At 42.4% G+C, this 26,255-nt stretch overlaps 1 protein-coding gene across 1 annotated transcript in view; it reads left to right on the plus strand.

Annotated features, from left to right (window-relative positions):
* Window positions 1-3,852: 3,852 nt before the first annotated feature.
* Window positions 3,853-26,255, plus strand: part of CNTNAP5 (contactin associated protein family member 5) — a 746,584-nt gene continuing 724,181 nt past the window's right edge. The window contains exon 1 of the mRNA XM_029075794.2: window positions 3,853-4,006. Coding sequence (XP_028931627.1) covers window positions 3,925-4,006 — 82 coding nt within the window. The 5' untranslated portion in view covers window positions 3,853-3,924. The remainder of the gene's footprint in view (window positions 4,007-26,255) is intronic.

Consider the following 26,255-nt stretch of genomic DNA (forward strand, 5'->3'; position numbering starts at 1 on the left):
CTACATTGAAAAGCAGCATGACATAGTGGGTAGAACACAGACGTGGGAGCAAAACAAAGAGTTCCTCTTATATAATTAGTCAATTAATGGTATTTATTGAGCTCTTTCTGTGTAAGGTGAGCCTGTTGGTAGGGATTGTTTCTATTTGTTGCTTAATTGTACTTTCTAAGGGTTTAGAACAGTGCTCTGCACACAGTAAGTGCTTAATAAGTACGACTGAATGAATGAATAAATCAGAAGGTCATGGATCTAATCCCAGCTTCACCATTTGCCTGTTGTGTGACCTTGGGCAAGTCACTACACTTCTCTTTGCCTCGTTTCCCTCATCTGAAAAATGAGGATTGAGACTATGAGCACCACTTGGGACTGTGTCCAACCTGATTTGCTTGTAACCATCCCAGTGCTTAATATAGTGCCTGGCACGTAAAATCCCAGGATTATTATTATTAGCTCCCCACTCCTCAAAAGCCTCCAGTAGTTGCTCATCACCTCCATATCAAACAGAAACCTCCCACTACTCACTCAGTCAGCTCTCTCCCCACTACCTATCTTCACTTCTCTCTCAGGACAACCCGCCCACACACTTTGTTTTTCAAACCACCATACCTCCTCCCTGTGTCCTGATCTCCTTTCTTTTATCGTTAAACCATATTTCACACCTTCCTCCTTCCTGGAATTTTCTCCCCCTTGACATCCAAAAGACCACAACTCTCCATCTTTGAAATGCCTTGTTTACCAATGTTCTTCTATTGTACTCTTGCAAGAGCTTAGTATACTGCTCTGCATACAATAGGTGCTTAATAAATGCAACTGATTGCTTGACTGAAGTCCTGCTGAAATCCTATCTCATCCAGGAAGCCTTGCCTGGAAAATCTCTCACCTTCCCACCCTGTCTTCCCTCCCTTCTATGTTACATGAGTCCATAACCTCCAAGTACTTAAGCACCCCTCCTACTCCTACAGCACTTATATATACATTCCCTTCCTCTCTGAGGTTCCCCTTACTGGGGGAGGAAGTTGGTGGAGGACCTTAGAATCATTAACTATAATCAGGTTTCTGAGGTGATGTGGATTTCATTTAACCATGCTATGTCACCCTCCATTAACTTGCATAATTGAGTTGACTGTACACACGAAGCCCTTTTAAGCCTCTTGGAAGAAAGGCACTACAGATTTTCAAGCTATTATTAATAATCCTATATTTTTAGTCAGCATGAGAAAATAAAGGGATTACTCTGTTTCCATCACACCTTTCGAGGATGGATTTAGTAGACTAAGAGGTTTAGAAAGTCATTTCAATAGGTAAACATTCTAGTGCAAAAATTTTAATAGTGATTAATAGTTTGCTTCTAATGAACTTCCTGGCAATATGCTCCCAGAAGATGGTAATTGTTAACACTATTGTGTGAAAGGAACAGCTGTTTACCACTCCACTTCATTCATTGCTCTGGTTCTTACTTTAAGTTAAAACAAATCCTTAATAAAGTGTCACTGTTTTAGTGAAAATTTTCTCCAAAATACAGCTGTGTTCAGTTGGAAAGTACTCTTCTGAAAATGGGACTTTAAAGCAGCATGCAATTTGCATGCATAATACTCACTTACTGATATTTGGACAATTGAATAATTTTCAGACAGTTTGAAGATCAGTTCGGGTCAAAGAGTCGCTGCATAGCAGATTTTCTCAGTCATATTAATCGATCATATTTATTGAGAACTTACTGTGTTCAGAGGACTATATTAGCACTTGGGAAAGTAAAAGGGAATAGAGTAGGTAGACAATCTCCCTCTACATATACATCTTTAGCTGCTGCCATTTGAAGGCACTCTGATGAGAAGCAAAACTCAGCATTGTCTTGAGTTTGAACTTGGCTAAATATCCCCCCTTCACTAGTCTTGTCTTCTCAAGATTTATGTGCTGTATGGAGTTAAGGTGTAAACATGACTGGACATAGCCTACGATCCCATTATTCTTGGCCGGCTAAAGCATATTTATCATCTCAAAGGAATAGACACTTCTCAAAGTGGAGACACAGCTCCAAATAAATTATCATCCAGGATTAAAGCTGGATCATTAATACAATTTTTACCTGGCACTGATTCAGCATCTTGTCGATGTGGGGTGAGGGCATAAACAAAGCAACACGGTTACACCTGAGGAATCATTAATTGAAAAGGACGCCACAGCCCGTGAATAGCAATGCATCTCATGAGGATCGAATGATACGGTAAACATAGCAATAGTGTAGCCCATGGGGAATATATATATATATATTATATATACGTATATGTATATATTTATATATAAATTTTAAAAGAGGAAAAACCTCCCAACCCTCTTTTCAGCTGCATAATATAGACCCTTTTGGTGGGAGTTAACATTTCTCTCTTTAAAAATAAAGCAAGTTCAATTTAGGCATTGGGTCACAGTGCCCAGGGGCAGAATCATATAATTCAGTGCTTAGAACTGTGCTTGGCACATAGTGAGCGCTTAACAAATCGCATTATCATGTATATATATATAGATACACATATATACATACACATATATATATATACATATATGATATATATTGTAATTATAATAGTTGTGATATTGATTAAGAACTGACTGTATGCCGAACACTGGGAAGGACGCGAGAGTGAAATGTGTGCTCTGCGCAAGGCTCTCAGAAAACACTATTGATGGCAATTAAATTCTAACTCTTTAAAGTTTTAGAAATTTAACTGCCAGGTGAGCAAGCCATGCATGCTGGCCAGCCCCATACATGCACACACACACACACACACTCCGCGCATTAGAGAGCCACGTGGTCGCCCCTCTCTCCCGCACCTTGCTCTCACCTCCAGCCGGGACCCAATTTCCAGTAAAAGGTGGATGCTCCCTTTCGGTGGAAGCAGAGAGAAGCCGGGGCTAAAAACCAGGGGGAGGAAGAGTTAGGTACAATTTCTCCAAGACAGAGGAAGATTTTCCCTTGGGGACTACAAGCCCTGACCTCAGCCAGCCTCACCCCGCAGGAATTAGTGCCTAAAATCCCCATTTAACCCGGGGTTTGCAATGCAACGTTAATCTGGCACGTCTCCAACCTCTCGCAGCCCCTTTTTTTTCTCTCTCTCCTTCCAAAGGTGTTTTTGCACTTCCCTATTGCCGGGAGGAGTGGGTGGAGATAGAGGGGGAAAAAGATGCATTTAGGAGAGAGGAGGGACAAAAAGATGCATTTAGGAGAGAGAGAGGGAAAAAAAGATGCATTTAGGTGAGAGGGGAAAAAAAAAGATGCATTTAGGAGGGAGAGAGGGAAAAAAGGATGCATTTAGGAGCGAGAGGGAAAAATTGTAATTAAGGAGAGTTCCCCCTTCCCAGCTCTCTGGCATTCGCCGGTGGCTGATCTGCTCCTTGGAGCCGAGGCTGGAGGGTCCATCCCTCACCAAAGGGCTGCAGAGTGGTGGAAAACCCCGCCCGGGCTGCTTCTTATAAGAGAGCAAGGGGGAGGAGCGTTGGGGAGTGAGGGCGGTGCAGCGCTGGCCTGCGCGCCTATAAGGCGCTGTCCGCCGGCCCGGTGCTGATTCCAGCTCTGCGCGCCGGAGGTGGCCGGTCTCTGCAGAACGCGGCTCCTCTTGTTGCATCTGGGAAGGGCTTTTGCACCTCTGAAAAGGGAGGAAGAGCAGAAGTGCAGCAGGGGCAGCTCTGGGAGGGGGAGGAGGAGCAGGTGGACAGGGAGAAAGGACCCCTCCACCCTTTTGATCCGGGGTGTCTGGGGCGCAGGATGGAGAGGGACAGCGAGTGACGGGCAGAGTGGTCGGTCACTGGGAGGGGAGAGGAAGGAGAGAGGTGGATGGGGGAGGGAGACGTGGGGGGGGGGGACGAGAGAGACACCCTTGGCATCTGTGGAAATTCCGGATTAGGCTGAGAGGGAACGCTCCGGAGAAAATGGATTCTGTCCCCAAGGTGGCCAGTGTTTTGACTTTGCTGTTCTCCAGTCTCTACCACCCAGGATTGGCAGCGACCAATTGTAAGTAGAGGATGGAGGCGTCCGATGATACTTTCGTGGCTATGCAGGGCTAGCTGGATATTCTACTGAATTTCCTGGGAGGAGGGGAGGACCCCAGGGTCGGTATGAAGGGCAGTGAGTTCCTCCAAAAGTTGGCTGTGGGGATGGGGGGACTTCCAGGTAGAATAGAGCACTGTCTTCCGGGGGAAGATGCACGCCCTGATTCTTGAAAAATAAAGTTTGGCGAGACGATAAGGTCTCTGATATGAGCTCGCTTTCCTGCACCTCCTCGGTGGCTGTGGCTTTCCTCCGAACGGGATTCCAAGTGGGTCACGTTGGGAATTGCTAGCGTAACAAGGATGCCACTAGCCACTTCGCAGAGACCATGGCTGACTTGAGAATGCAGCTTGCATTTGCAGTAAACTCAGCCACCCGTAATATATGGTCCTCAGATTGTTCCCCAGATGGAACGAATCTCCTGTTGGTGTCTCTGACAGCCACAGGGAGTCCTGGGTTGAAACGATCCTGTTCCATTTGCTTTGGTGAGGGGCTCTGAGCAGCAAAATCAACTATACATGCACATCGGATGTAGAGAGTTTGTGCCCCCAACCTCCCTCAAAAAATCCTGTATGATGGAGGAAGAGAGCTGATGGGGAGGGGTTCCCTAAAAATCACCAAACCAATAACCTCGTCTGAGGTATATGGCCACAGTACATGCTGAAATCTAAAACCTAACCTTAACACCCCATGATATTGCAGTTAATAGGCATGGAGGTTGAATGCACAAGGATCTGGGACCTGGACTGTGTGCTGTATATTTAAAGACCACAGTTAGTCAAAGTTGAATGAATTGTCGATGCCTTTATAGCCTTAAGCTCAATTGCTTCGCCCCTTTGCTAGGAGAGAAGTGAGGTCTTTCTGCTCCATTTCTGAGGGGTAGAAAGACTTCATTAACTCATCTGCGGGGCTCTTTCAGATGGTTAGAATTGCTAAAGTTTCCTTTGGCTTCCCGACCATACTTTGGAAATAATGGCATTTGTTCTGCTCCTGTGTGCTAGTATATTCACCGTCATTGAGAAAAGCATGAATAAGGGGTTGGGGAGAAGAGAGTGATTCAGGATGATCCCATTTTACCCTTCTTCCCACTGTCCTTCTGGGTAGGAAATAGATTTGGGCAGTGCCCATTTTGGGCAGACAGTCCTTTCCTGGGAGCACACCCCGTATCCTGTACCTAATAAACCAAAAAGAAGCAAGAGTGCAGCCAATCCCATTAAGGGATTCAGCATTTAGAGTCTGTAGAGTTTACACAGGAGTCTTTACGTAGGTATTTACTGAAGCTTTTTATCACTATTGTAGAAATGAGGTTGATCTCTCTCTAATGCCAGCCGGCTTGTAGGACCTACCCTAGAAAAAAGGTTCAACTTTGGAACGAATTTTATTATTCACAGATTCATTCTGCCTATTTTATAAGCAAAATGTAGACCATGATGTCTTAGAAAAATCATTTCTACTAAAAGGTACTGGGTAGTGGTGGAAGTTAATCGAAGTGTTGTAGATTTTTTTTACCTCAGAACACTAGAGGTCAGTATTGCCTTATTGATACATGGGTTGATCTCGGAATTTTTTGAATTTCACTATTTACCTATGCGAAGAAAAAGGAGACATTGAGTTATTCTACATTCCCCTACCTTTTTTTTCTCCTAGGTCTTCACTATAGATAACGAAATATTTCGGCTCTCCTACCCAGTCTTGTTTAAATAAGACAGAATTCGAGAAGGGTTTCTTGGGATTCATTGGATTATAGTTTACATATTGTCAGTGGACAGGAAATTGTGACTTTTTTTCTAAGTCTGAAGTTTGCCGTAGCTATTGCTGTACTAGTCATTTCCTAATATTTTAAAAGATACCCTGAAATGAGTCTTACTTTTTCCTGATACTTAAATTTCTTTGTTCCAATAAAACCTTCCCTTGAATACACATAGCTTCTCAAATATTTAGGAGTCAGTCTTTTCTATTCTCAATGAGGACTATTTTTATTATGCTCTACAAACACCTCTTTCTTTTCAGTGACTATTGAATTAGCCCTGAACTGCTCACATCTACCAAGTTGTTACTGGAAGATACAATGCAGAGCATTTGAAAAGTCTCCATGCCTCACATTTTTTCTTCAAGCTTCATGTTTGCTTCCCCCATTTACCTAATCCTTAACCAATTAACTAATATGCTCTTGAATATTTAGAGCCTGTGAATTTGTTTCATTTTTTTTTTTAATGAAACATGTTTCTGGAAGAGAGGCGATATGAACTTTTCTCTTGTTATGCATGTATTAAAAAGATATTTAAAAGAAAGAGCTTGCTTTATGTCTGCAGTTTGAGAAATTATTTATTGGTATTGAATAGCTTTATAAAATGTCCCATTTCATTCAAACATGTCTGGAATTTGACTTGATCAAATGAATTTCTTATTTTTTCCCTGCCCCGATTTCTACTTTTTAATACTTGTTTCCTTGTAATCTGAGAAAAACAGTCCCATGAAACCATAAGAAATCAGTTAATGTGTTCTGACATAGATTCTGAAGGTTAACATGAAATAACATGAAATCAAATCAGATCATAATAAAAATATAGCTTCAGACATTTCTCTGAAGAAGACGTCTAGTATATTAAATAAGTAGAATATGTCCATTAGGTTTTTTCCTGAAAATGAGTGAATTTCCAACTGTAGATGTAATAGACAAATGTGAAAAGACAGCAAGGGGACAAGTTGTGTGTTCTAAATCTACCACTTTGTGGAATATTTGACCACGTTGCCAGGGTACATAATCATGGTGCTCTTCTTTGCTCTACATGGCTCATCATTGATAGAATTAATTGAGAGATAATGAACTCAGCTGTCAATTATTTTGTCTGTGAACAATATCATAAATACCATAAGATGACACTTTCTAAAAACATTAGAAGGTAAAAAGGAAGCATGGGCTGGGAGGTGCGAGTGGGAGAGTGGTCAGTGATCAATGAATGATTTTATATTTATTGGACAGCGATCATTGGGGTCATCAGTGTGACTATTATCAATGCCTTGATTTGATTAATGCCAATTTTTCCTAACCCTGAGGTGGTTTGCATATATGATTAAATGCATTGATATTTTCTTGATTATAGCCCAAGGATTGGAAGAAGCTTTGTGAAGTCATGTACTCCATCCCCTTGCCTTCAGGCAGGGTTCATCCTTACTGTTCCAGAAACTAGATGAAGATTCTATTTTTAATGGCTTCTTAGGGAAATATTTAGAGCTGGCAACAGTTCTTCCTCCTACTCCCCACAACATTTCTTTTCAGTAATATTTATTTGTCTCATTAGTGTTTGTTGCTGTATTTTAAAGTGACTCTGCCACCAAAGTGAAGTAAGCAGCTCACCAAAATTCTGAGGTTTTCACAGTGGTACTAGCTCCAAACCTACAACACATAGAATTCCCTCATTTCATTATTGCTGAAGTAAAGAAGTAAAATTAAGTAAAAAAAAAAAATGGACCTAGAAAGTGAATGCTTTAACAAGTGAATAAATTCTGAGGCTGATGTGACTTCTACTAAAGGTAACCCTAATCATGGTCCCCCCCCCCCCCCTTGAGGCATATTTTCCTCTCTCTGCTATCACTTGAACCATGCCTATGCAGTAACTCTTAAATCCTCATTTGTTAACCACTCCTAAATAGTCTGTTTTGAAAGTGTCACTAACATACGCACCAACAATCTGATCTCTTTCCACTAATTCAAGTCATCGATGACATTTCTTTGGACAGTCAAGCTCATTACCCGAACAATTACCACGAGTTTCACTATCTACATAGAGATCTCTGTCATTTGATGATGTACTCCCTTTTAAAACTCAGTGAAAAAGATCTATTTTCCTTAAAGCTTAAAAGTGAGTGATTCCCTTTTTTGCACTGTGTAGCAGCAAAGGAACATTCTATGTTCTATTGATTTCAAGTTCTCTAAGGCACAATGTGGACATCATTAATCCAGAGATGCAGTCACCTGTAATAAAGGTCCTTCTAACCATCATGGTGCCAAAAGGAGGTTTTGCTATAGTGCAGGGAATTGGTGTAATCTTTCTGTCATGATGAACGTGTCAAGATCAGGGTTGCTTTGTAGGTAGAATGGATAGAAAACTGAGGCACAGAAGCCAAATCCCTTCCCAAAGATTGAGTGGTGCAGCTCAAAAAGCAGAATGCCAATCTCTACTAGGATTCTAGTAAGTCTTCTCCACATGGAAGCACCGTTTGACTTCCTCATGTTAAAGCTTTTTTTTTTTTTTCAGAGCTATCCTTTCCACCCATAAAGCTTTGTGCCACTTTTGAACTAAGCCCTCATTTCCTCTTTTCCCTTTCCCTTCTGCATTTCCCCCAACTTGCTCATTTATTTACCACCACTCCCCCTATACGCCACAGCACTTACATACAGTTCCTCAATTCATTTATTTATATTAATATCCTCTCTCCCCTCTAGACTTTAAGCTCACTATGGGCAGGGAAGATGTCTGTTATATGTTGTTGTACTCTCCCAAGTGCTTAGTAAATTACTCTGCACTCACTGAGTGCTCAATAAATATAAAAGTAATTGAATATAGTGCTTACTATGTGCAGAGCAGTGTTCTAAAGCCTGGAGGAGATACAGAATAATCAGATTGTCCCACATGAGGCTCACGGTCTCATCCCCATTTACAGATGAGGTAACTGAGGCACAGAGAAGTTAAAGTGACTTGCCACAGTCACACAGCTGACAAGTGGATGATCGGAGATTCGAACCCGTGACCTCTGACTCCCAAGCCCGGGCTCTTTCCACTGAGCCATGCTGCTTCCCTAGTCAATAAATGTCATTGATTGATTGAAACTAACTTTAATTTAGTCAATGACATTGTAAATGGGCATTATATAGTTGGGCCTTTTTGACCACTGCTGAAACATGATGATAAAGGTTCACCACCTCAATGAATCGTCAAATTTGAAGGCTCTCTCTATCAAAATATGTGAAACTGTGAGTCATCCTGTTCCCTCAGATGAGAAGTAAATAGCAGTTGGATTATTCAAGATAGGGGAAATGCTAATTGCTGCTTTCCAGTAGCATGATAGCCTCAAATGCATTAGTAATAAGCTTTTGAGTCTTCATCAATACTTACTATGTGCCGTGCACTGGGTAAACACTGGGGTCATTATATATGATAGTCAGCACCATCCTGTTTTCTATGGGGTTCACAGTGCAAGGGGAAGGGAGAATAGGTTTTGAATCCATTTTACAGATGAGGAACTGAGGCACAGAGAAGGCAAGTAGGTTTTCCAAGGTCACACAGCAGGCAAATGGTGGAACAGGAATTAAATCCCCATCCCTTGCCTCCAGGCCCACCTTCTTTCTATTAGTCCACAGTGTTTCTCAAATTGATGAATGCTGCATTATTTTTGACGAAATGAGATTTATGATTGCTACAAAGATGCTCAGTGTGTATGAAATGAAGTTCTTTTCCAGGAATACCAAACTATTCTATTCTCTATGCACCATATTCACATTTGCATGGCATCGTATAGCACATACTGTCTATATCCATCATTCTGATAGATCCTTGGTTCCTAAATTATGCTGGTTCTTGTCAGAAAAGGGAGGACTAGTCATTAAGGAATATGTAATTAAATCTGAGATTCCTGTTAGTTCTCCAAATCCTTTGCTAGAGCATTAGGTAAAACAGAGCATCATTACAGTTATCAGTGTCTGTTTTGTGTAAGAGCAATCCAAGATTGCTGGCATGCCAATGTTGATTTCACATCCTTAGTAATTGATTTGCTTGCACCAAATTTTTTACTCTACATTTCTAATTGCTTTGTGCATATTCTGTGGGTTGATTAATGCCATCTGTTCATTGGATCAGCAGAAATGATTGAGTTTAAGTGATGACAACAGTTTAACGCTGAAGCTAGAAAGAAAGTGAAGGGGAATGCCAAAACACTGTGCCTGATGCAAAATATTTTTAACTACCCACTGGGGTAAGCAGCCGAAAGCCTCACAAGGTAATCCAAGTTAAACATTGTTCTAGGGAAATTTCCCTGACTGACAGATGTTTCGTAGGTTCCGGTCCCCTATCACTGATGAAATGTCTGTTTTATTTTCTAATGGTATTTGTTAAGCACTTACTATGTGACAGACACTATACTAATTGCTGGGAAAGATACAAGAAAATTGGATTAGACAAAGTCCCCCTCCCACTGAGGGCTCATAGTCTTAATCCCTACTGATGAGGCAACTGAGTTACATAGAAATTGCGACTCTTCCAAGGTCACACAGCAGAAAGTTGATGGAGCAGGGATTAGAACCCAGTTCCTCTGACTCCCAGGTCCATGCCCTTCCCCCCCAGGGCACATGGCTTCTCTATTGAGGGAAGACTATTTTTTTTAAGACATGCAGTGTCTTGGATTTGGTTCATACCATGTAATTTATTTCCAGAAAGAATACCTAGTTCAGAGGTGGAATAGGAGGAAAATTATACTAAGCACCTTGGAGAATACAATACGGTTGTTGGTAGACATGAATCTCTCCCTCAAGAGGCTTACACTATATTTTGGGGAAGACACTCAAAGAAGACACTTCCTCCAAGAAGTCTTCCCTGAACTAAACCTCCTCTCCTCTTCTCCACTCCCGTCTGTGCTGCTCATTCATTCATCTTGCCTCCCATCTCCATAGCACATATGTATATACTGGTATATACCTGCCATTTATGTATTTATGTATGTATGCATGTATTTATTTATCTATCTATCTATCTATTTATCTATCTATCTATCTGTCTGTCTGTCTGTCTGTCTGTCTGTCTGTCTATCTAATCTCATCTATCTATCATATCTATCTATCTATCTTATCTAATCTATCTATCTATTCATTTATATTAATGTCTGTCTCCCCCTCTAGACCGCGAGCTAGTTGTGGGCAGGAATGTGTCTGCTTGTTGTTATATTGTACTTTCCCAAGTGCTTAGTACGGTGCTTGGCACAGAGTAAGCACTCAAAAAAGAGGATTGAATGAATGGATGAATGAATGAATGAATGACACTGAAATAATCATGTTCTAGTAGGAAAAAGCCCAGGGCTAGAAGTCAGAAAACACAGCTGATTTGGGTCCTGGATCTGCCATTTGACTGCTGGAAGACTTGGAGCAGGTCACAACTTATCTGTGCTTTATCACTGTAGACAACACTACCACCCTCCCTGTCTCACAAGCCAAAACCCCGGCGTTATGTTTCACTCATCACTCTCATTCAACCCAACTATCCACTCTCATTTAAGCCCTTCGGTTCTAACTTCACAACCTGCTCCCATACTGGTCCAAGCATCGAGGGCCAGGATAGTGTCTACCACCTCTATTGCACTATACTTTCCCAACAATTATTCATTCAATCGTATTTATTGAGTACCTACTTTGTGCAGAGCACTGTACTAAGCGCTTGGAAAGTACAACTCAGCTACAAGTTCAGCGCTCTTCACACAGTAAGTGCTCAATAAATGTGATTGATTCTACTTTGATTATTGAATCAGGCTCCTTGCTGATTGTGCTTTGAGCTCATCTCTCTCATTTATCCCTTGTTTAAATCCATCCTCTGGCTTGGAGCTTCCTCTCCCTCCCTCTATTTTACAGAAATAGAGTCACAGAAAAGTTAAGTGACTTTCTCAAAGGTCACATAGGCAGAAAAGTGGCAGAGTAGGGATTAGAACCCAGGTCTTCTAAAGCCCATGTCCCTGCTCTTTCCATTAGGGCACACTGCTTCTCTAATGAGTGAAGAGTCTTTCTTTATTACAGACCACTACTTTCCCTCTTCAAATCCCAACTCAAATCATAGCTCCTCCAAGAAGCCTTCCCTAAATAACCTTGAATCTCCCACCCAATGTGCCCTCCCTGTGTCACTTATGCACCTGGGCTGGTACCCCTTAGGAACTTTGATTCTTCAGGCACTGAGAGCTTATGTACATCTCCTGATATTATTCTGTTTCTCCTACTCTCTAGACCATAATTTCCTTGAAGATTGGGATCATACCTACCAATCCAATTTTACTGCATTGTATTTTCCCTGGTGCTTAGTATGATAGGGTACACAAAGGGGATTGAAATTCCCCAAGGTCCATTTGATCCGGTTAAGGGCCACGTGGGGAACTAATATCTGATCGTCCTCCTCCTAGTTGAAAGAGTTGATTTATGAGCCACATCCTCTGACAGGTTCCTGCAGATGGGATCTGATTCATTTGGAACATCTGCAAATCATGCGATGCAATCTGATGCAGATAGTGGGGGAGAAGTTCCGGACATTTTTTTCCTATGGTATTTAAGAGCATACTTTGTGTCAAATGCTGTTCTAAGTGCTGGGTAAGGTACAAATTCAATAGGTCCAACACAAGCCTTCCAATGCTGCTTCCTGGGTCCTCGGTCGGTGGGGTGGTGGTTAGGATCTACTGTCATAACCCTTTGACATCCTGTGGCCCATGCCCTTACAGAGAACAAAGAGGAGGCACAGTGAAGCCCCAGGATATCTTGTCACCACCTCTCCTCTGGAAGTCCAAGAAAAATCAAAGTGGAGGACACCAACCTGCTACAGGAGAGACAGGGAACATGGAATATACCACCTGTCTATTTCCCAGCTCCTCCTCATGTTGTAGTTTAAAGACTGGATGAGGCATCAAGTTAAAGTGGCTGCTTATCCAGTCATTTTGAATGACTTCATCTGATAAATTGGTCATGATGCAAAATGACGCTAATCTTTCATGGAACCGTACAGTGCTTTACATGCAAGAAGCACTCAAGGAATACTATCAATTAATTCAATGTTCTCATCTGTAAGATGGGGATGACATCCTTTGAGCTCAGGGACTCTGTTCAATATGAAAATTTTTTATCTACTCCAGGGCTTAGTATGTAGTAAGTGCTTATTAAATTCCTTAATTACTTATGTTCTGGTGACTCAGGTTGTGCTCTTACTAACCTACAGCATTGAAATTGGAGACAAAGATCCAGAAGTATTTATAAAAAAACCTTCAGAATTGCACATTTTCACTTTTTTTTTAGGGTAAAACGGGACAGGATATCCCCGAAATAATGAATTTTCCCTGAAAACACTCTTCTCTAGAAAGTTCAGGAGGTGTGGTACCTCTTTAATATTGCTTTTGCCACTTGCCTTCTGTGGGTCCTTAGACAAGTCACTTAACTTATCTGTGTCTCAATTTCTTCATCTGTAAAATGGGGACTAAATGCCTGTTCCCCTAACCCTTTATATATATGTAAGGGTCAGAGACTGGGTCTGATCTGGTTGTGTTAAATGCAAAATGCTTGACACTTACCCTTAACAATTATTATTATTATTGTTATTTATTGACACTATTGCCAAAATGTAGGCTTCCTTGCTTAGTCCAATCTGATGTTGTGAAGTCACTGTGGTCCCTCTTCCTTTTTCTTGGGCCACTCCCATTATGAATTTCCAAGGCAAAATCATACAATATCTTGGGAAAATTGGGAAACAGAAATACAAGAGAATCTCATTGATTTCTTCCTGGAGTGGGTGTCCTTAATAATGTTGGTATTTGTTAAGTGCTTACTATGTGCAGAGCACTGTTCTAAGCGCTGGGGTAGACATAGGAAAATCAGGTTGTCCCAGTGGGGCTCACAGTTAATCCCTTACAGATGAGGTAACTGAGGCACAGAGAAGTGAAGTGACTTGCCCACAGTCACGCAGCTGACAAGTGGCAGAGCCGGGAGTCGAACTCATGACCTCTGATTCCGAAGCCCAGGCTCTTTTCCACTGAGCCAACTAGCCAACCATTAAAATATTTGATATTGCAGTTGAAATTTCACTTTAGAGACCACTGGAAGCTGAATTTTTCTGCTGAAAATATAGGAGTTGCAATGTTGGATTTAGGGAGGAGGTGATAGGAAAAGTATTGCATAGGTTTTCCTTGTTAGTCCTAGAATGAATGCCCTTTGAGGGTAGGGAGTGTGTCTAGCTACTTGCTTATGTTCCCCTAAGAGCTCATTGCTATGCTCTGAACACATGGCTTAGTGGAAAGAGCCACGGCTTGGGAGTCAAAGGACATGGGTTCCAATCCCAACGCTGTCACTAGTCTGCTTTGTGACCTTGGGCAAGCCACTTTACTTCTCTGTGCCTCAGTTACTTCCCCTGTAAAATGGGGATTAAGACTGTGAGCCCCACATGGGGTGACCTGATTACCTTATATCTATCCCAGTGCTTAGAACAGTTCTTGAAACCAAGTACTTAACAAATGAATTCCTTATTATTAGTCAGCACTCAATAAATATCAGTGACTGGTTAACTTAAATCAATCAGTATTTTTTTTTTGTTTTTTATTGAACAGTTACTCTGTGCAAAGAACTATACTAAGCACTTGGGAGAGTCCAATGCAATGGAACAACAATGCATGGTAATAATAATAATAATAACAGTAGTACTTGTTAAGTGCTTACTGTGTGCCAGGCACCGAGAAATAGCATGGCTTAGAGGAAAGACCATGTTCATGGGAGTCAGAGGATGTGGGTTCTAATGCCGCCTCCACCACTTGTCTGTTGTGTAACCTTGGACAAATCACTTAACTTCTCTGTGCCTCAGTTACCTCATCTGTAAAATGGTGATTATAAGTGTGAGCCCATGTGGGACAACCTGATTACCCTGTATTTACCCCAGTCATAGAACAGTGTTTGGCACATAGTAAGCTCTTAACAAATGCCATAATTATTATTATTATTATTTTATTAAGTGCTGGAGTAGATACAAGCTACATGGGTTGGACACTGTCCTTGTCCCACTTAGGATTCACAGTTTCAATCCTGTTTTTACAGGTGAGGTAACTGACGCCCAGAGAAGAGTCTTGCCCAAGATCACACAGCAGACAGGTGGTGGAGTCAGGATTAAAACCCAGGTCCTACTGATTCGCAGGCCATGGGTCTCTCCACTAGGCCATGCTGTCCTCAAGGAGCTTACAACCTAGGTGGGGAAACAATCAGTAAGATGACAGGAGCAGCAGCGGAGTATAAAGTATGTTCACAAGTGCTGTGGGTCTGGGGTGGGTTAGGTATTAAAATCTTTAGGGAATAAAGAAGGGAGGGAGAATAGTGAGGAATGAAGAGAGGTATAGAATCTTATGACCTTCCTCCTCCTCCTCCTCATTCACAACAAAATCCCGTTGGAGCATTTGAATCTACTGAGCTATATCATCCCATCAGTCAGCGCTAGAAATAACAAATGTATTGACACATTCCTAACCACTCATGTGCATGTATGTTCCAGGTATTTATGAATATTTCTTTGAATCTTGTATTAATATCATTTACTTATATTACTGTCTGTCTCCCCCTGTAGACTGTAAGCTGATTGTGGGTAGGGAAAATATCTGCCAACTCTGTTTTATTGTACTCTCCCACGGGCTTAGTACAATGTTCTGCACAGAGTAAGTGCTCAATAATTCCACTGATTGACCTTTCTAGGTGCAAATATCTTTACGTACATCTCCCCTATTGGAATAGGGAAGCAGCATGACCTAAGTGATAGATCATGGACCTAGGATTCAGAAGGATCTGAGTTCTACTACCGGCTCTGCAACTTTTCTGCTGTGTGACCTTGGACAAGTCACGTCACTTCTCTGGGCCTCAATTACAACATCTGTAAAATGGGGATTAAAACCCTGAGCCCCATGTAGGACAGGGATTGTGTTCACCCTGATTAGTTTGTATCTCCCAGTGCTTAGAACGATGCTTGACACATAGTAAGGGTTTAACAAATGCCATCATTATTGTGACGACGTAAGCTCCTTGTGGGTATGGAATGGGTCACTTCATGATTTTTGTACTTCCCACCCACTCAAGACCCTGCAGTGTTCCAGTGGGGTCCTCAATAAATGGGTCTTCTATGGCTTCCCTTCTAGGGCATCTTCCTCTCCCTAGGTTTGTGTGGGTAAGCCCTGAATTCTAACTATGAACATACTGTCAGGAGAGACATAATACACCTTCCTCAGTCATTTCTGAAGGTCAGTAGACATTTGGTAATTTGAAGCAAGAAAAATTCCCAGAATTTCCTGGAAGCGTGTGAGCCCACAGCTCTCCTATATAAAAATAATGGAAAACTACCATCTGTGTGAGAACCTTGGGCTCTCTATTAGTTGTATTGTGGTAATTTGTTTTTCTTCATATTATTCTGGTGAATATCAAGATTTATTATACCCAAAGGTTAGTATTGACTTTGGTATCACCTCTGTGAATATTTACCACCCCCACTGGATAATATATCTTGATATAGTTTTGTATAGAAATTAATATCTTTTTTCTGAGATGGAATGTTGCTGCCAACTGGATGGATGCATGTTGTCAGGGAACCGTAGTGGCAAGTTCTGCTATTTCTGCCTCTCTCTGCTTTTGATGGCATTTAGTGAGCCTACGGAAGCTTGTCTCTCCCTTCTGATTTACCATCCTCTATAGCCTCGATAGGCTATAAATATATGGCTGTCTCAAAATGTTCTTTTGCCTAATGGGCTGAAGGAAACACTTCAAATTTATTTAGCTTGACATTTCACTAATTTAATAGGTGGGTGGTGTTCCTTGTGCATATGGGTAGGAAGTCTTATCTGGATTAATGAGCATGTGGGATGTGGAGGGTGTTTAGGGCAGCACAGGTGACCTCAGAAACAAACACCTTAGTAGATCTCCTGCTAAATGAAAAATGTGGAAAGGTCTACACAGTTAGAAGCTGTTAGCTTACCCAACTTGTACTCAGGAATCATTGGATGTTGTACCAATGTTCATTTGTTGTTTTAATAGGGAACTGAAATACAGCACATTTTCCTTTTTAAAATCAAATTTATCTCATTGTGTTTCTGAAAAATGTAATTCGGCAAAAGAAATGTTCCCTGTTGATATTCCCCACAATGTTACATCCCCTTGAGAAGGAAACTGTACACCAACCAGTGTTTTTACATGAAGAACACGGATACGTTATCTGTGTGATAAATTGGGTGAATAATTTAAGTAAACCATAATCTTGACAAGTAATTCATGTCATTATTGAATACTGCTGATTTGTAATGGCAATAGCTGGCAAATAGATACAATTCCTTTATTTGCCCTTTAGTCTTCTCCTTGGTAAATCCTCCCAAATCTTTCAGTGCCAGATAAAAGATGTGGATTTAGGATAGATGATCACAATTCAGGTCGCTCTGTGACTTCAAAGCATTTAGGAAAATGAAGCCCTGTGAAAATTCATTAGGAATGTTAAGCCAACAGATACGGAAGCAAGTGGGGGTGTGGGGGAGAAATCAATTCTCTCTTTAAGGGGTAAATTTATAAGGACAATCAAGTTTTGGAGAGTAATCTATTAGGCTCTAGGTTTGGATCAGTTATGGTATTTAGCTGCTGTTTCTATGTTTTTTACATGAATTTCAATTCCCCTTTCCAAACAAGTTGTTGATTCAGTGGATCCAGCTGTCTCATTTTCTGTAACTATTGGGGAAATGCTGCATTAAAGACTCTGAATTTGCAGAGTGATATCTAGTCTGGATAATTAAAAGAAGGCTTAAGCCTTACCCAATCTTCACCACCCTTAAGAATATAGAAACCAAAAGGATCTCTGAAGTGAAATACATTTCACTATCAGTTTGACAGTTTTCCTCTAGTTTTCTTTCTCCATTTTATAAAAATATGAGGAAGCTGAGACCCTTTCTACATCACTCTTGCAGGATATCTGAATTTACAGGAAGCATCACATTTCACCTCTTGAAATGCCAGAGGGGAGTCTGTTCTCATGACATTTACATCTTATTTTAGCCTCTAACTGGTAAGTTTCAGGTAATCACCTGGAAATCAGTGGCTTATTTGCACTGCGGCCAATCTTCACAACCTTTTCAAGTTTGGATCATCTGAAATTCATTCATTCATTCAATAATATTTATTGAGCGCTTACTATGTGCAGAACACTGTACTAAGCGCTTGGGATGTACAAATCGGCAAGAGATAGAGACAGTCCCTGCCCTTTGACGGGCTTACAGTCTAATCGGGGGAGACAGGCAGACAAGAACAATGGCAATAAAACAATGGCAAATAAATAGAATCAGGGTGATGTACATCTCATTAAAATAAATAGGGTGATGAAGATATATACAGTTGAGGGGACAAGTACAGTGCTGAGGTGGTGGGATGGGAGAGGGGGAGGAGGAGAGGGAAAGGGGGGAGAAGAGGGTTTAGCTGCGGAGAGGTGAAGGGGGGTAGAGGAAGCAGAGGGAAAAATGGGGGGAACTCAGTCTGGGAAAGCCTCTTGGAGGAGGTGAGCTTTAAGTAGGGATTTGAAGAGGGGAAGAGAATTAGATTGTCGGAGGTGAGGAGGGAGGGCATTCCAGGACCGCGGGAGGACGTGGCCCAGGGGTCGACGGCCGGGTAGGCGAGACCGAGGGACGGTGAGGAGGTGGGCGGCAGAGGAGTGGAGCGTGCGGAATGGAGAGAGAGAGAGAAGGGAGGAGAGGTAGGAAGGGGCAAGGTGATGGAGGGCCTTGAAGCCTAGAGTGAGGAGTTTTTTCCCCAAAGTCACCCCTCCGCCTCTCCCCTCCCCCCCACCAACCCTCTCCCCTACTTTCCCATCCTTCCCTGCGGTATCCTCAGAGGAGATCTCCTCCCTCCTTGCAAGTGCCAGCCCCTCCACCTGCGCCTCGGACCCCATTCCCTCTCACCTTATTAAAATCATCGCCCCTGCCCTCCTCCCTTCCTTAACTTCTATTTTTAACCACTCAATCTCCAATGGCTCCTTCCCCGCTGCCTTCAAACATGCCCAGGTCTCCCCCATCCTAAAAAAACCCGCTCTTGGCCCCACTTCCCCCTCCAGTTATCGCCCTATCTCCCTATTACCCTTCCTTTCCAAAATCCTAGAACGAGTCATCTACAATCGATGCTTAGAATTCCTTAACTCCCATTCTCTCCTAGACCCCCTCCAATCTGGCTTCCATCCCCTCCACTCTACCAAGACTGCTCTCTCTAAGGTCACCCATGACCTCCTTCTTGCCAAATCCAATGGCTCCTACTCCATTCTGATCCTTCTTGACCTCTCTGCTGCCTTTGACACTGTCGACCATCCCCTCCTCCTCCATACCTTATCTCACCTTGGCTTCACGGACTCTGTCCTCTCCTGGTTCTCCTCTTACTTCTCTGGCCGGTCATTCTCGGTCTCCTACGCTGGAGCCTCCTCCCCCTCCCATCCTTTAACTGTTGGAGTTCCTCAAGGGTCAGTTCTTGGCCCTCTTCTGTTCTCCATTTACACTCACTCCCTCGGTGAACTCATTCGCTCTCACGGCTTTGACTACCATCTCTACGCAGATGACACGCAGATCTACATCTCCGCCCATGTCCTCTCCCCCTCCCTTCAGGCTCGCATCTCCTCCTGCCTCCGGGACATCTCCACCTGGATGTCGGCCCACCACCTAAAACTCAACATGAGCAAGACTGAGCTCCTCATCTTCCCTCCCAAACCCGGTCCTCTCCCAGACTTCTCTATCACCGTGGATGGCACGACCATCCCTCCCGTCTCTCAGGCCAGCAATCTCGGTGTCATCCTTGACTCGTCTCTCTCGTTCACCCCACACATCCTATCCGTTACCAAGACCTGCCGGTTTCACCTGTACAATATCGCCAAGATCCACCCTTTCCTCTCCACCCAAACGGCTACCTTACTGCTACAGGCTCTCGTTATATCCCGGCTAGACTACTGTGTCAGCCTTCTCTCTGACCTCCCTTCCTCCTCTCTCTCCCGGCTCCAGTCTATTCTTCACTCCGCTGCCCGGTTCATCTTCCTGCAGAAACGATCTGGGCATGTCACTCCCCTTCTTAAACAACTCCAGTGGTTGCCTATCAACCTCCGCTCCAAACAAAAACTCCTCACTCTAGGCTTCAAGGCTCTCCATCACCTTGCCCCTTCCTACCTCTCCTCCCTTCTCTCTTTCTACCGCCCACCCCGCACGCTCTGCTCCTCTGCCGCCCACCTCCTCACCATCCCTCGGTCTCGCCTATCCCGCCGTCGACCCCCGGGCCACGTGCTCCCGCGGTCCTGGAACGCCCTCCCTCCTCACCTCCGCCAAACTGATTCTCTTTCCCTCTTCAAAACCCTACTTAAAACTCACCTCCTCCGAGAGGCCTTCCCAGATTGAGCTCCTCTTCTCCCTCTACTCCCTCTGCCACCCCCCCCTTTTACCTCTCTGCAGCTAAACCCTCTTTTCACCCTTACCCTCTGCTCCTCCCCCTTTCCCTTCCCATCCTCACAGCACTGTACTCGTCCAGTCAACTGTATATATTTCCATTACCCTATTTATTTTGTTAATGAATTGTACATTGCCTTGATTCTATTTAGTTGCCATTATTTTTACGAGATGTTCTTCCCCTTGACTCTATTAACTGCCATTGTTCTTGTCTGTCCGTCTCCCCCGATTAGACTGTAAGCCCATCAAACGGCAGGGACTGTCTCTATCTGTTGCCGACTTGTTCATTCCAAGCACTTAGTACAGTGCTCTGCACATAGTAAGAGCTCAATAAATACTATTGAATGAATGTGTGGAGCGGAGGTTGATAGGCAACCACTGGAGGTTTTTAAGAAGGGGAGTGATATGCCCAGAGCGTTTCTGCAGGAAGATGAGCCGGGCAGTGGAGTGAAGAATAGACTGGAGCGGGGCAAGAGAGGAGGAAGGGAGATCAGGGAGAAGGCTGACACAGCAGTCTAGCCGGGATATTACGAAAGCCTGTAGCAGTAAGGTAGCCGTTAGGGTGGAGAGGAAAGGGCGGATCTTGGCGATATTGTAAAGGCGAGACCTGCAGGTCTTGGTAACGGATCGGATGTGTGGGGTGAATGAGAGAGACGAGTCAAAGATGACACCGAGGTTGCGGGCCTGAGATATGGGAAGGATGGATGGTTCTGTCAGAGAGCTGACAGATATGGTGGGTGACTTACTGGAAAGTCTTGAAACTGATGGTGAGAAGTTTTTGTTTTATGCAGAGGGACATGGGAATGCAGAACTCTGGTCAAGAGATCTCATGCACTAACTGTTGCATTATCCTTTCCTGAGCACTTAGTAAAGTGCTCTGCACACTACTGCATGGAGCAAGTGCTCAAGAAATACTATGGATGGATGGAAATATCCCACAGCTTGTTACCCAATCCTTATCTGTCTTACTTTTGTTGACCAAGATTCAGCTGAGTCTAACAATAATGATCATTTTCACCTAAATCTTGTGTCCCCCATTAGAGAGTAATCTTCTGGGGGGCAGGCTCTGTGTCACTGCTTTATTCTGTACTTCCCAATTCCCTAATACAGCATGCAACACCAAATGGACACTTAATACATAGAACTACTCAGGGAAGAGAAGGCAAATTCCATCCATTGGTTTTCTACAGACCCGTGATCAACAGTTCCCATTTTCGAACACCTTCAGGTAACTTAATCAAGTGAGTATTGCAATAGGCAGGTAATAGTTCCATTAAGTGGTTTGAGGCATATTTTCTCCCTATGAACAATCACTTTAAAATACAATGGAATGTTATCTGCCTAATTTCCATTTATAGGCATTAGACATCACTATCTTTTTAACTCAAAAATAGTGAAACTTGCTCTCTCTTTTTTCACATCATTAATAATCCAGTGATGGTTCATTTAACTAGCATATTTCAGTAAATATAGAATCTGTGTATTCATTAAATCATATTTATTGTGCACTTACTGTGTGCAGAGCACTGGAATAAACGCTTGGAAAGTACAATTCAGCAATAAAGAGACACCATCCCTGTCCATAATGGGCCCACAGTCTAGACGAGGGGAGACAGACATCAGAACAAGTAAACAGGGATCAGTAGCATTGATATAAATAAATAAAATATATATAATATAGGTATATACATAATCTGTTTAATCCAGTCAAATGCCTTGACCAACCCCAAATTGAAAAGCAATTGTAATATCAAATGCTGGACCCCCTAGGCATATGTTGAAGCTGCCTTCCATTTTCTATTTTGCTGACTCCTTTTTAATACCTGAAGTAAATGTACATTTTTCTTCCAAATGTTAGGCTCCACCAGTAATTAACTAATCAAACAAGGGAGCTAAGTTACCTAATCAAATACATTGTATAAAAGAAGTCTTGTAAATTAGCTAGTTAAATGTCAAGGGGATGTGTCAGAGAGAAGGAAAATGACAACTCAATAGATAAAGGTTATTCATTTGTGTCTTGACATCCACCAGGCATGTACACATAAAGGGAATAAAGCAACCTTTGGGGAGAGGAAGGGTATTTAGGAATTGCACAGGCCCTTTTGTGGGCTCTTGTCTGACACCAAACCATTTAGTACTGTAACTGCCGACAAACCCTTAAAGGTATATTTGATATCCTCATCTTAGCCCTTCTGTAAGTATTTAGGAAGAAAATAGTAGAGCCATTTAAGCCAATGACTTCATGGAATTCTTCTAGAACAAGTAGAATGGCCTAGTGGGAAGAGCACGGACCAGGGAATCAGATGCCCTGGGTTCTAATTCTGACTCCACTATGTACCTGCTGTGTGACCTTGGGAAAGTCACTTAATTTCTCTGTGCCTCAGTTACCCTACCTGAAAAATGGGGATTCATTACCTGTACACTTACCTACTTTACTGTGAGCCCCATGTGAGACTTGTTAGTCTTGTATCTATCTCAGCACTTAGTACAGTACATAGTAAGGGCTTAACAAGTACCACAGTTATAATTATGGTTTTTGATATTTGGATACTTCACCTGATGTAATAAAGAACTCTGTTGCCTTTCAGGTGGGTGTCCCCATCCTTGACTCAGGAATTCTGAGACACAAACCACGTTAGCCGGCTATAACCCAAGCCAAATGACACGTAGAGACAAAGAGGTAGATAGAGATAGAGGTCCATGGCAAAAGTCTCATGACCACTAGATGAAGACTTAGTGCAGTGCTCAGCACTTAGTTCTGTGCTTTGAGCACAGAAAGCGCTCAGTAAATATGATTGAATGAATGAACTGTCTACACTGAAAGAGCACTACAGTGCTTTTTTATTCCTATCCATTGGATAGAGCATGGCCCAGTGGATAAAGCAATGAACCTGGAAGTTAGAACAACCTGGATTCTAATCCCAGCTCAGTGTGGCACAGTGGAAAGAGAACGGGCTTTGGAGTCGGAGGTCATGAGTTTGAATCCCAGCTCTGCCACTTGTCAGCTGTGTGACTGTGGGCAAGTCACTTAACTTCTCTGTGCCTCAGTTACCTCATCTGTAAAATGGGGATTAAGACTGTGAGCCCCACGTGGGACATCCTGATTCCCCTGTGTCTACCCCAGTGCTTAGAACAGTGCTCGGCACATAGTAAGCGCTTAACAAATACCAACATTATTATTATTATTATTTGTTTCCTTGGGCAAGTTATGTCATTTATCTGTGCCTCAGTTACCTCCTTTGTAAAATGGAGATTAAGATTGAGAACCCCTTGTGGGACAGGGACTGTGACTGACCCAATTATCTTGTTAGTACTGTGCCCGGCACATAGTAAAGGCTTAACAATTACCACAGTCATTATTATTGTTATTATTCCTCAGTTTTTTCACACCACTGCCGGCTACAAGGTGGACTCTAGCTTTATTGCCATTGTTCTTGTCTGTCCGTCTCCCCCGATTAGACTGTAAGCCCGTCAAACGGCAGGGACTGTCTCTATCTGTTGCCGACTTGTTCATTCCAAGCGCTTAGTACAGTGCTCTGCACAAAGTAAGTGCTCAATAAATGCTATTGAATGAATGAATGAATGAATGAATGAATACCTCCATGAACTTCACTTGGTTTCAGACGGAGGGTCCCACAGTGCTTGGAGTTATTCCAGTTTGAGCCCCTGGAGTCTGTAATACTGAAAGCCCCCTTGTAGCTAGGTTTCTGGACTATGGTTTGTTGTTTTCCCTGACAAGCAGTAGGTAGCACAGTTGCTGAGATGTGATTCAGACGGGACTTGCTGGGAATTGAACCTCACACCAAACATATCATAAAAATCCCTCTCACAGCCCGGGTTTAAGGGATCCTTTTCTAATGATGGCTTGTGTTCCCTCTGTTTTTGCGATGCCATTGTCCACATACTGATCTCCGCTCCCCAGTCTCTTGGAGAAAGCTCTGTGACTTTAGGCAGGCCTTCGCATAACATTTATCTCCATGAATTGAACACTGTATTGCTCATTGGCCTTCAGAGGGTAATAACTCAAATGTTAAAGAAAGTACATTATTCCGCTTGTAACAGCCTTGAGGAAAGCAGTGGGGAGGCCATCATGCATAATTCTCAAAGAAGAGAGCCTTTCACAGGGCCAGGACTACCTTGCAGCTCTTTTCACTTGAAGGGTAACGAGGAAATGCTTCTCTTACTCTGTAGAAAGAAAGTTTCTTTGAAAAATGCCAGATTGTACCCTGGTATTGAGCCATTAATATTTTGAAATTTTAATCATAATGCTACCAGAATTCCACTATGAATCATAATGAATCCCTGGAGCGATAAAACTCGATGAAGTGATTGATCCAGAAGAACTAAAATCCTGGGAAACCAAGGATTACAATAAATACATACAATACATACATACAATAAATACATACAATAAAAAAATAGCATATTAAACACTAAGTACATCCCAAACACCTTGCTAAATTCTGGTGTATTTGCAATATAATAAGATCAGACATATTGCCTCTCTCACTTCAAGCTCAGATTATAGGTAGTTAATTTTATGGGAAAATGAGGCAGAGACATTACGTATCTTGCCCAAGGTCAAACAGCAGACAAGTGGTGGAGATATGATTAAAATCCAGGTCTCTTGCCTCACAGTTCTGCACTCTATTCAATAGGCCACAGTACTTCCATTTATGCTGTAAGGTTGTTGTGGGCAGGAAATATGTCTACCAATTCTGTTTTATTATACCCTTCCCAAGTGCTGAGTACAGTGCTCTTTCTAATGGTAAACTCTCAATAAATTCCACTGATGGATTGATTCCCTTAAAATTCAGGATGGAGATGAGCGAATGGTCCTTTTTAACCCAGGATTTGAGATGGGCATCTCTACTTCTCTCTTTTTTTTCTTTTTTAATTGTTGCAGTGGATTTGAGATTAGAGATGCTTCTCTATTTGTGTCCCCTCAAATTGCTGAGTCGGATTCATATGACCCAGTCCTTGTGGGAGAACTTTACTGTGTGAAGTCAGCTCATCTGTGGATTGAAAGTGGAATAACAAAGTGTCAGTTAAAAATGGGAGGTGAAACTTATAAATAATATCCAGGTGCATTAAAAAATGAGGATAGACTAATAACAGGCAACTTCATCATTTTGTTGCCAAGGTCACAAATCGTTCAGAGCCATGGTGTAGAGGAGAGACAGAAGGTCATGGGTTCTAATCTCAGATCCACTACTTCTCTGTTGTGGGACCTTGAACAAGTCACTTAACTTCTCTGTGCCTCAATTTCCTCATCTGTGAATTGGGGATTAAGACTGTGAGCTCCACAACCAACCTGATTAGCGTTTATCTACACCAGTGATTCAAACTATTCCTGGCACACAGTGAATGCTTAACAAATACCTATTTTTTTATGAAACCTGTTTGAGATGAAGCTGAGGTGAGCTCTGCACACAGTAAGTACTCAGCGAATACCACTGAGTGACTGATTGATTGAGTGAGTGAGGCTTGGTTGGAGAGGCTACTTATTTGCCTTTTAACCCTGAAGGAAATTAAAGGGTTCAGTGCTGCAGACTATGGGAGAGATTTTTTGTCTTCCTGAGGTATATTAAAGGAAATAAAAACATAATTCTTATCAATGGAAAAATAGAGTTGAATATGATTCTGCTCAGGAAAGAACATGAGCAATCATGTTATAGATAACTCTGAGTTAGATCTAGGAGAAGGATGCTTTCTATTCCTTTGCTTTCTGGAGGGTTTGTTGAAAGTGTCATTTCTAATAATAATAATAATAATGTTGGTATGTGTTAAGCACTTACTATGTGCCGAGCACTGTTCTAAGCGCTGGGGTAGACACAGGGGAATCAGGTTGTCCTACGTGGGGCTCACAGTCTTAATCCCCATTTTACAGATGAGGTAACGGAGGTCTAATCAACGCATACCATTTATACTCTAGTTTATAAAGAATATCTTCAGGACATAGAAACAAACTGTTGAAAAATTGTCAAAGGAGTTAATTGGGAAGGTGATAATT

This window comes from Ornithorhynchus anatinus, chromosome 1 (assembly GCF_004115215.2).
Source record: "Ornithorhynchus anatinus isolate Pmale09 chromosome 1, mOrnAna1.pri.v4, whole genome shotgun sequence".
NCBI lineage: Eukaryota > Metazoa > Chordata > Mammalia > Monotremata > Ornithorhynchidae > Ornithorhynchus > Ornithorhynchus anatinus.